The sequence below is a fragment of the Mesoplodon densirostris genome, chromosome 4 (genome assembly GCF_025265405.1).
Source record: "Mesoplodon densirostris isolate mMesDen1 chromosome 4, mMesDen1 primary haplotype, whole genome shotgun sequence".
NCBI lineage: Eukaryota > Metazoa > Chordata > Mammalia > Artiodactyla > Ziphiidae > Mesoplodon > Mesoplodon densirostris.
The window spans coordinates 48,027,504-48,041,568 of record NC_082664.1 but is presented as its reverse complement, the minus strand read 5'-3'; the positions used below and the strand labels follow the sequence as shown (position 1 = coordinate 48,041,568).

The 14,065-nt window shown below is 39.4% G+C and overlaps 1 protein-coding gene across 1 annotated transcript in view; it reads left to right on the top strand.

Annotated features, from left to right (window-relative positions):
* The window catches only part of CGRRF1 (cell growth regulator with ring finger domain 1), a 30,816-nt gene that overhangs the window by 5,331 nt on the left and 11,420 nt on the right, over positions 1 to 14,065 (top strand). The window contains exon 2 of the mRNA XM_060098099.1: positions 6,767 to 6,906. Coding sequence (XP_059954082.1) covers positions 6,767 to 6,906 — 140 coding nt within the window. The remainder of the gene's footprint in view (positions 1 to 6,766; positions 6,907 to 14,065) is intronic.

The following is a 14,065-nucleotide window of genomic DNA, read 5'->3' as shown; positions in this document are numbered from 1 at the left end:
AAGAGAATGGAAAATTCTCTTAATGGAAAAGAAAGGGGTGGGAGGCTGAGTTTATATAAAAGAGAAAGTAATGAATGTTAAGAAACATTTATTTAGTTGGTATTCTATTGCTAACAGTTGCCAAAATGACTTTGAGTGGAAAAAGATAAAAATGGAATTTGATTGAAAAGAAAATTGCTCAATTTTCTATTTTACTGTTTCTTCTGATGTCATATCAGCCATGATCTGATACACAGGGCATCAGTGTCTTTATTCACGCTTTTGACTAAAAATGTGAAAAAGGCCAGATGTAGGATGGTGGCCAGAAACACATCACAGAGTCTACTTACTAACATTTTTTTTTTTTTTTTTTGTGGTACGCGGGCCTCTCACTGTTGTGGCCTCTCCCGTTGCGGAGCACAGGCTCTGGACGCGCAGGCTCAGCGGCTATGGCTCACGGGCCCAGCCGCTCCGCGGCATGTGGGATCTTCCCAGACCGGGGCATGAACCCGTGTCTCCTGCATCGGCAGGCGGACTCTCAACCACTGCGCCACCAGGGAAGCCCCTACTTATTAACATTTTATAGAACCATTTGGCAGCACCAATTATGGATTGCTCTTTAGACAGTCTCTAGCATTTAACCTTATTCCAAATCATTTCTGCATATTGGCTTTTGAGTAATACATTAAAGATAGAAATATTGGTCCACATCAAATAGGTTTAAACTGTGAAAGTTGTGGATTTTTGTGCAAAAGAGCAAGTTCACGATGTGTCAGGTATGTGAAAAGGTTTAGGGTTATTCTAGGCTGAAAGCTCAACGTGAGTCATCAGTGTGTCAGGTGACATGATCTTAGACTACATAAAGTGTGATGTTTAGGACAAGAGGTGTGGTCAGGCTATGATGTCACTCTGCTACACAGTGAACTCTATCCCCCTCACCCCCTGTTTTCCCTTCAAAGCATGAGGATATCAAGGGAGCAAGGCTGGCAAAGTCAAATAAGGACCCAGAGCCTTGACTGAGTGCTGGCTGCACTAGCCATGCTTGGCTGACTCCTCTAAGAGAACAAGAATACAAAAATGTCTGAGATGGTAATTCAGAAGTGTAGCGGTGTTAGGCCATAATTCACATAAGGCAGTAATGAAAAGCCAAAGAGCAAAAACATTAACCTTCAAGGAAAAGGTTAATAACTTTTGTGTTAAAATTAAGAACCGTGTTCATCAAAAGATACCATTATGGGACTTCCCTGGTGGTGCAGTGGTTAAGAATCTGCCTGCCAATGCAGGGGACACGGGTTCGAGCCCTGGTCCGGGAAGATCCCACATGCCTCAGAGCAACTGAGCCCGTGTGCCACAACTACTGAGCCTATGCTCTAGAGCCTGCAAGCCACAACTACTGAGCCCTCATGCCACAACTACTGAAGCCCGTGTGCCTAGAGCCCATGCTCCGAAACAAAGAGAAGCCTGTGCACTGCAGTGAAGACCCAACACAGCCAAAAATAAATCACACACAAAAAGCATTCTCCATTTATGTAAAAAAACAAACAAACAAAAAAACCCCATACTATTATGTATGTGAAAAGGCAAGGTGTAGAAGAGCTGAACATATATCCAATAAAGGGCTTGTATTCAGAACATATAAAGAATTTTCTATAAATAAGAAAAATAGACCAGTAGAAGAACAGGGAAGGGATTTCAAAGGGCTTTCACAAAAGAGGATATCCAAGTAGCAATAAACATAAAAAGTGCTCAACCTCATTAGTATTCAGGAAAGTAGAAATTAGAACCATAATGCAGTGCCACCACACACCTACCAGGATGGCTAATAATGTTTTGACAAGGATATGGAGCAAGGGGAACCCTCATTCATTGCTGGTGGAGTGTAAATTGATACTACCACATAGAGCAGTTGTTAAGATTATCCACCAAAGTTGAAGAAGCACAGACCTTATGGCCAAGAAATTCCATTCCTAACAGAAATGCATGTACATGTATGTGCGTTGAGAGCCTCTTATGAAAATGTTCATATAAACATTATTCATAATGGCCAAGATGTGAGGACAACTTAAATGTCCATTAAGAGTAGAATGAGTAAGCAGATTACGGCACGTTTGTACAATAGAATACTATACAGCCACAAAAATGCTCTAAGTATAGATACAAGAATTAATCTTCAACATAATGTGATAAAATAGGAAATAAAAGTATACACAGCATGCTTCCACTTATATGAAAGTTCAAAAGCAGGTAAATTATAATAATTTAAATTATAAATTATAGTAAATTATATAATTATATACTAAATTATAGTAATTGAAGTCAAGATAGAAAAGGAAAGGGTAGTACGTGGGAGGTGACACAAGGAGACTTTCTGAGGATATTATTTTGGTTCTTAACCTGAATAACAATTATTTTGTTATTCAGAAAAGTACTTTGTGTACTTTTTTATATGTATGTTATCCTTCACAGCAAAAAGGTTATATAATATAAAAAGGCCAAAGATTGATCAAGATTCATAACAACAACTTTAAAAGATGTTAAATCAAGGACCTTAGGATATTAGAAAATGTAGACCCAAGATTAAGCATGAGGCAGAGAAATTAAAAATCGAGAGAGAGGAATTTCTTTTAATAATAGATGTGCTTTGCCAACTGTTGATGTGATGCTGGGCCAAGCAGTGTTGGATAAGCACGCTTAAAGAGAAGCAGCACTGCACGTGTCAAATTATTTGTTTCACTCTGAGGTGTATCCAAAGCCACAGAGCAGATACGGTATATCCTCCTACAATACTGATTTTATGTAAGGATTTGGAGAAATAATATTTTTATATTAAAACAAAATAATTATGGAGTATAAAAAGCATTTTACAAAGGAATTTTATGCTCACAGTGGACTGCTTCCAGATATTTCCCCAAAGCCTTGCCTTTTGTGGTTTCTGGCTTCTGTACCTTAAAGCAGCAGTCCCCAACCTTTTTGGCACCAGGGACGGGTTTTGTGGAAGACAGTTTTTCCACGGATGGGGAGGGGTTGGGTGATGGCTCAGGCGGTAATGTGAGCAATGGGGAGCGGCAGATGAAGCTTCTTTCACTCACCCGCAGCTCACGTCCTGCTGTGTGGCCCAGTTCCTAACAGGCCTCTGACTGGTACCAGGGGTTGGGGACCCCTCCCTTAAAGGATTCTTAAATTGAAATTTTTAGGTACAACATTATAAAGTACCTGAAATACAGTACTTGAACCTACAGTAGAAATGAACACCATGAGATCTAACTTCTAGCTTTTACTGCTGGTACTGTGGGTATAAAGAGTAAGGCAGTATGGGTAAAGAAAGAAAAGGGTGGGGCGAGGTAGGGAGAATTAAATAATGAGGAAAGGGCCAGGGAATATAATGAGGAGTATGCATAGAGTGGTGGTTTTTTCTTTGCTTTTTTTCACTCCAAGGGACGAAGGAAAGAAGGGGAAGGTGTTATGGCTGTAACAGGAAGGCTATATCTTTTGTCCTACCACTCTGTATGCCTGATTTGACCTCTAAAGGGCACTGGGGCAATGGTGAGCAGTGGAGACAAAAGCTGTGGGGTAATTGATTCTGAGAATCAAAGAGGAGAAGTTACTGGATTTCTGTTTTCTCTCTTCCAACCCCTAAATCCACTCCATCATCATTATCATTGTAAGCACTTACATAGTGCCAAGCCCTGTTATAGACATTTACAGGTGGGGAAACAGTTACATAGAGGTTGAGTGATTGCTTAAGGACACATGGCTATTAAGTATCTTGTTTCTGACTTTAGGAAGAAAGCAGTTTTTAATTAAGTATGATGTTAGCTATACTTTTTTTTTTATTGCCTCTATCAGGTTGAGTAAGTTCTTTTTTTACATTCCTAGTTTGCCAACAGTTTTTATCAGGACTAGACTATGGATTTTAGCAAGCAGTTTTTCTGCATGTAGTGAGAAGATTGTATGGTTTTTCTTTTTTAGTTTGTTAATACGGTGAATTACATTACATTTTTAATGTAATGTTAAGCCAGCCTTGCATTCCCGAGATAAACTTTGCTGGGTCTTGACATATTTTTATATACTGTTGGATTTAATTTGCCAAAATTTTGTTAAGAATTTTTACATTTATGTTCCTGAGTGGTATTGTAATTTTCTTGTATTGTCTCTTCCCCTCCGCTGCAGACTTCAGTCACATGTATGTTAGACTGCTTGAACTTCTCAGCTCACTGATGTTTTGGTTTTTTGTGCAGCCTTTTTTTCCTTTGTGTTTCATATTGGATACTTTCTGCTGCTATGTCTTCAAATTTACTAATCTTTTGTTCTGTAATATCTAACCTGCTGCTAATCCCATCCAGTGTATTTTTCACCCAAAACATTGTATTTTTCATCTTCAGAAATGGATTGGGATCTTTCTTATATCATCCATGTCTCTATATTATATGCTTGATCTTTACTTATTTTCTTGACATATGGAAGATAGTTATAAAATTATTTTGATATCCTTATCTACTAATTCTAGTATCTGTACCATTTCTCTGCCCATTATGGGTTATATTTTCCTGATTCTTTGCATGCCTGTTAATTTTTTGTTGGATGCTAAACATTGTGAATTTTACCTTATTGGGTGCTGGATGTTTTTGTATTCATACAAATATTCCTGAACTTTGTTTTGGGATTCAGTTAACTTACCTGGAATGCTTTGATCTGTTAGAGGCTTGCTTTTCAGCTTTTTAAAGCAGGAACAGAACAGCCTTATCCAACTGTTCTATAAAATTAAAATCATTTAGAGTGAAATTTTGTTTCATTTGTTAATTTTATTGGCTTTCTCTTGGCATTAGATTTATTCGTGTGTTTTGAAATTTTAGTTTGCAACCTAAATTTTAGTGAAAGTCCCCTGCCCCCCTCCTTTGTCCTCATTCTTGCTGTTAAACCAGATTTCTAGACCCCCTCATCAGGGAGTAGGTCTTATAATGAAAGTTCTGTCCCATATTGATATAAGCCTAACCCAGCTCCTGGATTCAAGTTGTGAACCTGGCTCTGGCCCTTGTCTTGAGTGGACAACCTGTAAGGCCTCTTACTGTGTGAAGGCTTAGTTGCCACTGCCTGCTGCCAGACTCAGAACCCATCAAACCATGGCATCAGCCTTACTCATTACTTTGTATTTCTTTTCCTTTTCAGATCCATAAAGATTTGTCTTTTAACCCAGCTGTCTCTTTTTTTTTGCGGTACGCGGGCCTTTCACTGTTGTGGCCTCTCCCTTTGCGGAGTACAGGCTCCAGACATGCAGGCTCAGCAGCCATGGCTCACGGGCCCAGCCGCTCCGCAGTATGTGGGATCTTCCCGGACCAGGGCACGAACCCGTGTCCCCTGCATCGGCAGGCGGACTCTCAACCACTGCGCCACCAGGGAAGCCCAGCTGTCTCTTTTTTATTACAATTTATTATTAAAATTTTCAAACATACAGAAAACTTAAAAGAATTACATAGTGTACACACATATGCCCATCACTTAAGTTCTACAATCAACATTTCACTATAATGTCTTTATTACATATCTGTCCATCCATCCATTCCTCTATCTACCCATCAATCCATGTTAATTTCTTGATTACTTTGAAGTAAGTTATACTCTTTATCCATAAGTACTAAAGCATTGTATATTTTTAGCTAGAGTTGATTGTTTGTTTTTCTTTGTAGTTATTTTTTTTCTTTTGAAGTAAGATTTATAGAAAGTGAAACGTACAAATCTTAAGTGTTACCAACACATCATCTATACAACTCAAACCTCAGTCAAGGTAAGAACATTACCATCACCAGAGAAAGTTTCTTTGTGCCCTTTCCCAGTCAATCCATACTCCTGCACCCCTAGAAGAACCATTGTTCTGTATTTTATTTCTACCATAAATTAGTTTTGCTTGCTCTAGAATTTCCTATTGTGGAGTCATAGAGCATTTACTCTTCTATGTAAGGCTTCTTTTGCACAGTATGTTGTTTCTGAGATTTAGCCATGTGGTTGTGGTAATAATTTACTCCTTCTCATTGCTGAGCAGTACTATTGCTTTGTTTAAACACACCTGCTGTTTGTTTACTCATTTCAGTGTGGTCCTTCTGATTTCTCTTTTTTTTTTTTTTTCATCTATCACTGCTAAGTGTGTGGAGAGAAAAGAGTGCATTAAAGTATGAATCTAACTGTGCTATCTTAACCTAAAGTCCCCTGGTTTAACTAATGTGTTTTCATTTTAAGTTGTTTTGTTTAAACTGAGTAAACTCAGCTGCTTTCTACTTTTATAAGGAATTGAGTTTATCCCTTCCATTTTCCCTCTAAGTCTGTTCATTATCACATTTTTACATGAAATTTAAAAGTAGAGGAAGGGCTATATTTGGTGTTTAAAAGTTCTCTTGTCCCATAAATAATATCAAATAGTCTGCACATTAAATATGTATTTGCTTTTCATTTCATTTAAAAAATTCACTAATTCTATCTTTTTGCAACTGTATTAGGTTCATTTTATCTATAATCATGGCACTCCTTTGTAATCAACAATAATTAACAGTAGAACTCTCTGCTTTCAAGAGTATGTTGATTCAGCCAGCCAAACAATATATTGCAATTCTATGGGACCTCTAATATCTCTTAGTTTTGGATTAATTCTGCAATATAATATAAAATATTGAGTAACTGAATCTATTTTTCTGATACTTATATTAAGAGGAATAACTAATAAAGCACAACATTCTTTACGTATACAGTTTCAATATTTATTAAAATTATGTCTTATTTTATTTTTACCTTTCTTCAGGTTTGGTTGGGATGTTCCAGTAATTCTGAGAAATTCGGAAGAGACCCAGTTCAACGCAAGAGTTTTCAAAAAGCAAATGAGACAAGTCAAGAATCCTTTTGGCTTAGAGATCACCAATCCATCTTCAGCTTCAATTACAAGTTGGTGGCTATTTTCCAAAGATTTTTCTCTCTTTCTAACCCTTTAATTAGCCCTTTAATTTTCTTTCTCTACTGCTTAGCCCTTTAATTTTCTTTCTCTACTGCTTTCTCTTCCTCAGACTTAACAAACATTTATTGAGCCCCTATTCTGTTCCAGAAGCTATGCTACATACCAGAGATACAAAGACTAATAATTCACAAACCTTGCCCCTAAGGAGCTTATCCACTAGTAAACAGAGGCATTTGTATGAGAAAAATAAAGTATCACAGGTGTTAATAAGAGAAGTCTGTTAGGACACTGTGCCATTTTCATTGTTCTTCAGTGCAGTGAGAAAAGTAAGGCAGTGTAGTGTAAATATAGCTAATGTAAGGTTGCTACCCTTCTGAAGAACAGCCATCTTTTCATCTGAAATTATGGTATTTTGGTATTAAATGGTAATAATACATGGTGGTTGTTTATTTCTGTATTTGGGGAAATAAATTGTCTGCAAGATTATCTAGGAACCACTGGAGTAAAAGAAAGAAGGAAAAGGGTTAAGTTTGGGGAAGCATATACAGGAAAAGCTTCGTAAAGAGCAGCGTGCTATGTGTGTCTCTCGCTGTCTTATTCCCCCCCCCCCCACCTTTTTTTTTGGGTGAGTAGCGTTTTGAGATAAGTAGGTGTTTATCTTTTGGGATTGGGAGAAATTCTAGGTAGAGAGAGAAGCACGAGCACAGCAATGAGATAAACAGAATAATACATTAGAGAAACAATAAGTAGTTTGTTATGTATAAAACATAGGGTGGGACAGGTAAGAGAGAAGAGTCAAGGAAAATTCAAGTTCTTTGCGTGGGTCCTCCGTAGACAGATCTTATTGCCAAGGTAAGGAGTGCAGGAGGAACAACAGGTTTTGGAGGAAAGGTAATGAATTCAGTTTTGAAATTGTGGACTTTGAAATGCTTCTGTGACAGTTAAGTAGAGATATAGAGTAGGCAGTTCTCCACACAGTTCTGTAGCTCTACAAGGATTTCTGGGCTAAGACCCTATCATTTTTCACACTTGCTCACATTTCTGGTACCTTCTAAACAAACAGCCCCAAACTTCTTCAACTTGTCATCTTATTCTAGCCACTGTCCTCTTTCTCTTCCTCCCTTTGCAGCCAGGCTTCTTAAAAGTGGTTTGCATTTGCCTTCTCCTCTTAGCTCGTTCCCTTTTATGCCTCAGATGATTGCAGTCTGATTTTTGCCTGTATCCGTGTACTGAGATGGCCTAATCCAAGGTCACTAATTACCGCTTCAGCCCCCACCTCTGGTCCCCCCAGTCTTAAAATCCAGGGGACGCATTTCCAGCCTGAGTTAGTGTTTAGCAGGGTTGGCCAGGCCTTCCTTCTTGACATCCTCTTGCTTGGCCCCTGTGACCTTCTTGTCTAGTCATCTTCCAGCCTCTAACTTCTAGAATCAGTTGTCATCAGTGTACATAGTCAACAGGGGTTATCAACCTTAAGTATATCTTTTTTTAAAATTAATTAATTTATTTGTTTTTTATTTTTGGCTGCGTTGGGTCTTCATTGCTGTGAGGGGGCTTTCTCTAGTTGCAGTGAGTGGGGGCTACTCTTCGTTGTGGTGCACGGGCTTCTCATTGCTGTGGCTTCTCTTGCTGCGGAGCACGGGCTCTAGGCCTGCAGGCTTCAGAGTTGTGACACGCGGGCTCTAGAGCGCAGGCTCAGTAGTTGTGGCACATGGGCTTAGTTGCTCCGCGGCATACGGGATCTTCCCAGACCAGGGCTTGAACCCGTGTCCCCTGCATTGGCAGGCGGATTCTTAACCACTGTGCCACCAGGGAAGTCCAACCTTAAGTAAATCTTGATTTACGTTGAAAAAGTACAAAATTTCTTTTTCTTATTCCTTACCTATAAATATTGTATGATTACCCTATGACTTAAAGGGAACTAAGGACCTCTTTTCCCCCTCATGGTGGATAAGTGGTTCATTCTGACATTTTGCACTTAGGAATAACAAATTTCAAGATAAGACAGAGAAAACTAACTTGTTTAGAAAACATGCCTGATTAAGATGTGCAGAACTGTGGTGGTTTCCTGATCGCTAACCTCTATGGACATGTACTTAGACCTGATATAATGTCACATCTGGCTCTTGAGCAGGACTGCCAATAAAAAAACCCCACCAGCACAAAGCTGTCCTTCCTGCAGCACAGTTCCACAAGCCTGGAAACACTGAAAAAGAAGAACTGTTACATCATGAGCAAACAAATCCAGGACACTTGTGAGCTAGAATGTGTGAGGAAATCCGTCAGTCTGTCTTTCAGGCAGAAAAAGTCTCAAATAGAGCCCACCCTGTAAATGCTAGAAGCAAATGAAAAGATACCCAGTAAGTAGAAGACCTCTCTGCTATGTCCAACACACTAGATGCTAACAGTAGCATTACTGAAGTATGTGAAAAAAATTTTAAGTGTGCAGACTTGTAGCTTACTGAAGTATTTTAATTTTTCAAATACTAATGCATATCATTCTTTTTTAAAAAATTTGTTTATTTTATTTATTTATTTTTGGCTGTGTTGGGTCTACGTTGCTGCGCGCCGGCTTTATCTCGTTGCGGCGAGCGGGGGCTACTCTTTGTTGTGGTGCGCGGGCTTCTCGTTGTGGTGGCTTCTTCTGTTGCGGAGCACGGGCTCTAAGCGTGAGGGCTTTAGTAGTTGCAGCACACGGGCTCAGTAGTTGTGGCTTGTGGCTTAGTTGCTCCGCAGCATGTGGGATCTTCCCAGACCAGGGATTGAACCCGTGTCCCCTGCATTGGCAGGCAGATTCTTAACCACTACGGCCCCATGGAAGTCCCTCTTTTTTTAATTGAAGTATAGTTGATTTACCATGTTGTATTAATTACTGCTGTACAGCAAGGTGATTCAGTTATACATATATATACATTTTTAAAAATATTTTTTTCCATTATGGTTTATCATAGGATATTGAATATCGTTCTCTGTGCTACACAGTAGGTTTATCCATTCCATGTATAAAAGCTTACATCTGGGGCTTCCCTGGTGGCGCAGTGGTTGAGAGTCTGCCTGTTGATGCAGGGGACACAGGTTCGTGCCCCAGGCTGGGAGGATCCCACATGCCGCGGAGTGGCTGGGCCCGTGAGCCATGGCTGTTGGGCCTGCGCGTCCGGAGCCTGTGCTCCACAACGGGAGAGGCCGCGACAGTGAGAGGCCCACATACCGCAAAAAAAAAAAAAAAAGCTTACGTCTGCTAACCGCAACCTCCCACTCCATCCCTCCCCCAACCCCCTCCCCCTTGGCAATCACCAGTCTGTTCTCTATGTCCGTGATTCTGTTTCTGTTTCATTGATAGGTTTATTTGTGTCATATTTTAGATTCCACATATAAGTGATATAATATGGTATTTGTCTTTCTCTTTCTGACTTACTTCACTTAGTATCATAATCTCTAGGTCCATCCATGTTGCTGCAAATGGCATTATTTCGTTCTTTGTTATGGCTGAGTAGTATTCCGTTGTATATATGTACATCTTCTTTATCCAGTCATCTGTTGATGGACATTTAGGTTGTTTCCATGTCTTAGCTATGGTGAATAGTGCTGCTGTGAACATAAGGGTGCATGTATCTTTTTGAATTATAGGTTTGTCTGGATATATGCCCAGGAGTGGGATTGCTGGATCATATGGTAATTCTGTTTTTAGTTTTCTGAGGAACCTCCATACTGTTTTCCATGGTGCTTGCAGCAACTTACATTCCCACCAACAGTGTAAGAGGGTTCCCTTTTCTCCACACCCTCTCTAGCATTTGTTATTTGTAGACTTTTTAATGATGCCCATTCTGACTGGTGTGAGGTGATACCTCATTGTAGTTCTGCAATGCATGTCATTCTTTATCTATCTTCTGTGGGGAAATAAGAAGGTTTTGCTGGGAATTATACTCAGTAGAATAAAATTCATTTGTTTAAACTGTGGAATGGCGGATGTTATTAAAGGTGTCTAACCAGAACATTGAAATAATATTCTGAGCAATAATTGTGAGATTGTAAAAGGTTATTTCATTTGATGTGTAGATAGGTAGTTTAAAAATGCAAGTCTTTATTTTCGCTGCTGTACCTAAGATGCCTGGCATATAGAGGATGAAGGGTGAACATCTGGAGACCTGATTTACTTGAAAATAAAGCAGAGAATCAGTTTTAATCTTAGTTGTTTAGCTCTGTTTACTAGGCGTGGGTTGTTGGGATTGCTTTGTTGTTATTTAATGTATGTGGGTTTATGATGCTTCCATGTCCCCAGGGTAGAAGCTTTAATGACATTAAAAGTAAGTACTCAGGGACTTCCCTGTTGGCTCAGTGGTTAAGAGTCCACCTGCCATTAGCCTGACACTTGGTATTTTTCTTTGTCTATAATTGAGTAATTAAGAGACTGAGAAGCTGAGCAGAAAACAGTAGCTGAGAGGCTGAGAAGTTAAACAGAGCTTTTGAAATTTCTTAGGACAGGTGGAACCAAAATACTGAGTCCCATTCTTCCAAAGAATAGAGAATTTGACAAGTATCAGATGATTTTTGTTAGGGATTTCTGAAGAACTATACTTCAGGAATAATGATGAAACACACACACACACACACACACACACACACACACACACACACACACACACACACACACACACACACACACACACACATTAGTTCCAGAAGGAAAGCTGAGAGAGTATGTTGTAAAAGTAATACAGTAACCAAGAATTTTCCAAAACAGATAAAGGATCTGATGCCACAGACTCAAGAAACACTACAAACCCCAAGTAGAATAAATACAAAGAAAATCATTATAAGCATATCATAATAAAAGAGCTGAAAAACAAAAACAAAAAACAAAACAAGAAAAAGAAAAAAAATCTGGGACTTCCCTGGTGGTGCAGTGGTTAAGAATCCGCCTGCCAATGCAGGGGACATGGTTCGAGACCTGGTCCGGGAAGATCCCACATGCCGCGGAGCAACTAAGCCCGTGTGCCACAACCACTGAGCCTGTGCTCTAGAGCCTGTGCTCCACAACAAGAGAAGCCACTGCAATGAGGAACCTGCGCACCTCAACAAAGAGTAACCCCCGTTCGCCGCAACCAGAGAAAGCCTGCATGCAGCACAGACGACCCAACACAGCCAAAAATAAATAATTAATTAAAAAAAAAAAAAAGAAAAAGAAAAAAAAATCTGCCTGCCAGCAGGGGACACGGGTTCGAGCCCTGGTCTGGGAAGATCTAACATGGCGTGGAGCACCTAAGCCCGTGCACCACAACTACTGAGCCTGTGCTCTAGAGCCCGCAGGCCACAACTACTGAGCCCATGTGCCACAACTACTGAAGCCCGCGTGCCTAGAGCCCGTGCTCTGCCACAAGAGAAGCCACCGCAGTGAGAAGCCCGCGCACTGCAGTGAAGACTAGCCCCTGCTCACCACAACTAGAGAAAGCCTGTGCACAGCAACAAATACCCCACACAGCCAAATAAATAAATAAAATAAATAAATTTATTTTTTTAAAAAAGTAAGTACTCAGGATATATTAGTTGAGTTGAATTGACTTAAAGGGAACTAAGGACCTTTTTTTCCCCCAGTGGTGGATAAGGGGTTCATTCTGACATTTTGCACTTAGGAAGAACAAATTTCAAGATAGGACAGAGGAAACTAACTTGTTTAGAAAACATTCCTGATTAAAATGTGCAGAACCATGGTGGTTCAGGAATTCTGCTGTCCTTTTGTAAACAGCTGCCTTGTGCAAGATGACACACATAGCATTTTTGGAGGAATTTGTGAACCTCTCTTCCCTACAACCTAAAATTTTCAGCTCCCAGTACTCCCTCTGGTTTTATTATCCTCATGCATGATCTCCTTGTATACAGTTCTTCTTTCTCAGGGCTTCTTCTTCAAGGTTTGTGGCTTTTCTGCCCTAGGGTTTCTCCTTTTTTAATGGCTCAACTCATTTGACTGTAGTCCTTTTTTTCCCCAGTTTTTTGCAAGGCTGTCTCTTGTGCTGTGCTTTACTTGGCTGTTACAGCTAGGCACATAAGGGCAGGTTGAGAGAAATCACATCCATGCTGCCTCGCCTAATTTGGCTTCTGAATTTTCTGGTTTATGGCTGTGTCCCAGTTTTGTTAATGATCTGTTATTGATCTGTTAGATCAACAGATCTAAGATGGCATTGTGTCCACACCGAATTATAGAAGATTAAGAAAATGTAAGAATGGGAATTCTATTTGCAAAGAAGTGGGAAGAACTAAAGGGAGACATTCTCTTGTCAGTCTATTAATAGAAAAGTTTATGAAAGATTGTAGGGAGTAGAATTTTATAGATTCTGTAGTTCTTTTTGTTAACTTATTAATTTCAGAGACATATTATGTTAAAGTATGAGTAATATCCAGTGGTGAGTAGACTCTGACACTCCCTATTGTAGTTAGATGTACAAAGTCTGTACACAAGTCTTGTATGCAGCTCTGAATTGCTGGAACTCTGATTCTTTTTACAAAGCAAACACACTGGGTAGGTTTCTATGTTCTGTAAGTTGAGTTTTTTTAATTTTTTTTTAATGTTTATCCTTCCATTGTTCTATTTTTAGTGTAAGTAAACCCATATATATAGATATTCTCTCCTGTGAGATAAACAGTAATATACTATATATACCTCCCTCCACCTTGCTTTTTTCATTTAACAATATATTCTGAAGATTGTTCCATGATAGTACATGCAGATATTTTGATATGGCTCAATTCTTTTTTTAAGAGTTACAGTACTTCATTATAAAGTATTCCAGAATGGCAATCATCAAAAACTCTACAAACAGTAAATGCTGGAGAGGGTGTGGAGAAAAGGGAACCCTCTTTCACTGTTGGTGGGAATGTAAATTGATACAGCCACTATGGAGAACAGTACGGAGGTTCCTTAAAAAACTAAAAATAGAACTACCATACGACACAGCAATCCCACTACTGGGCATATACTCTGAGAAAACCACAATTCAAAAAGAGTCATGTACCACAAAACTAAAAATAGAACTACCATACGACGCAGCAATCCCACTACTGGTCATATACCCTGAGAAAACCACAATTCAAAAAGAGTCATGTACCACAATGTTCATTGCAGCACTATTTACAGTGGCCAGGACATGGAAGCAACCT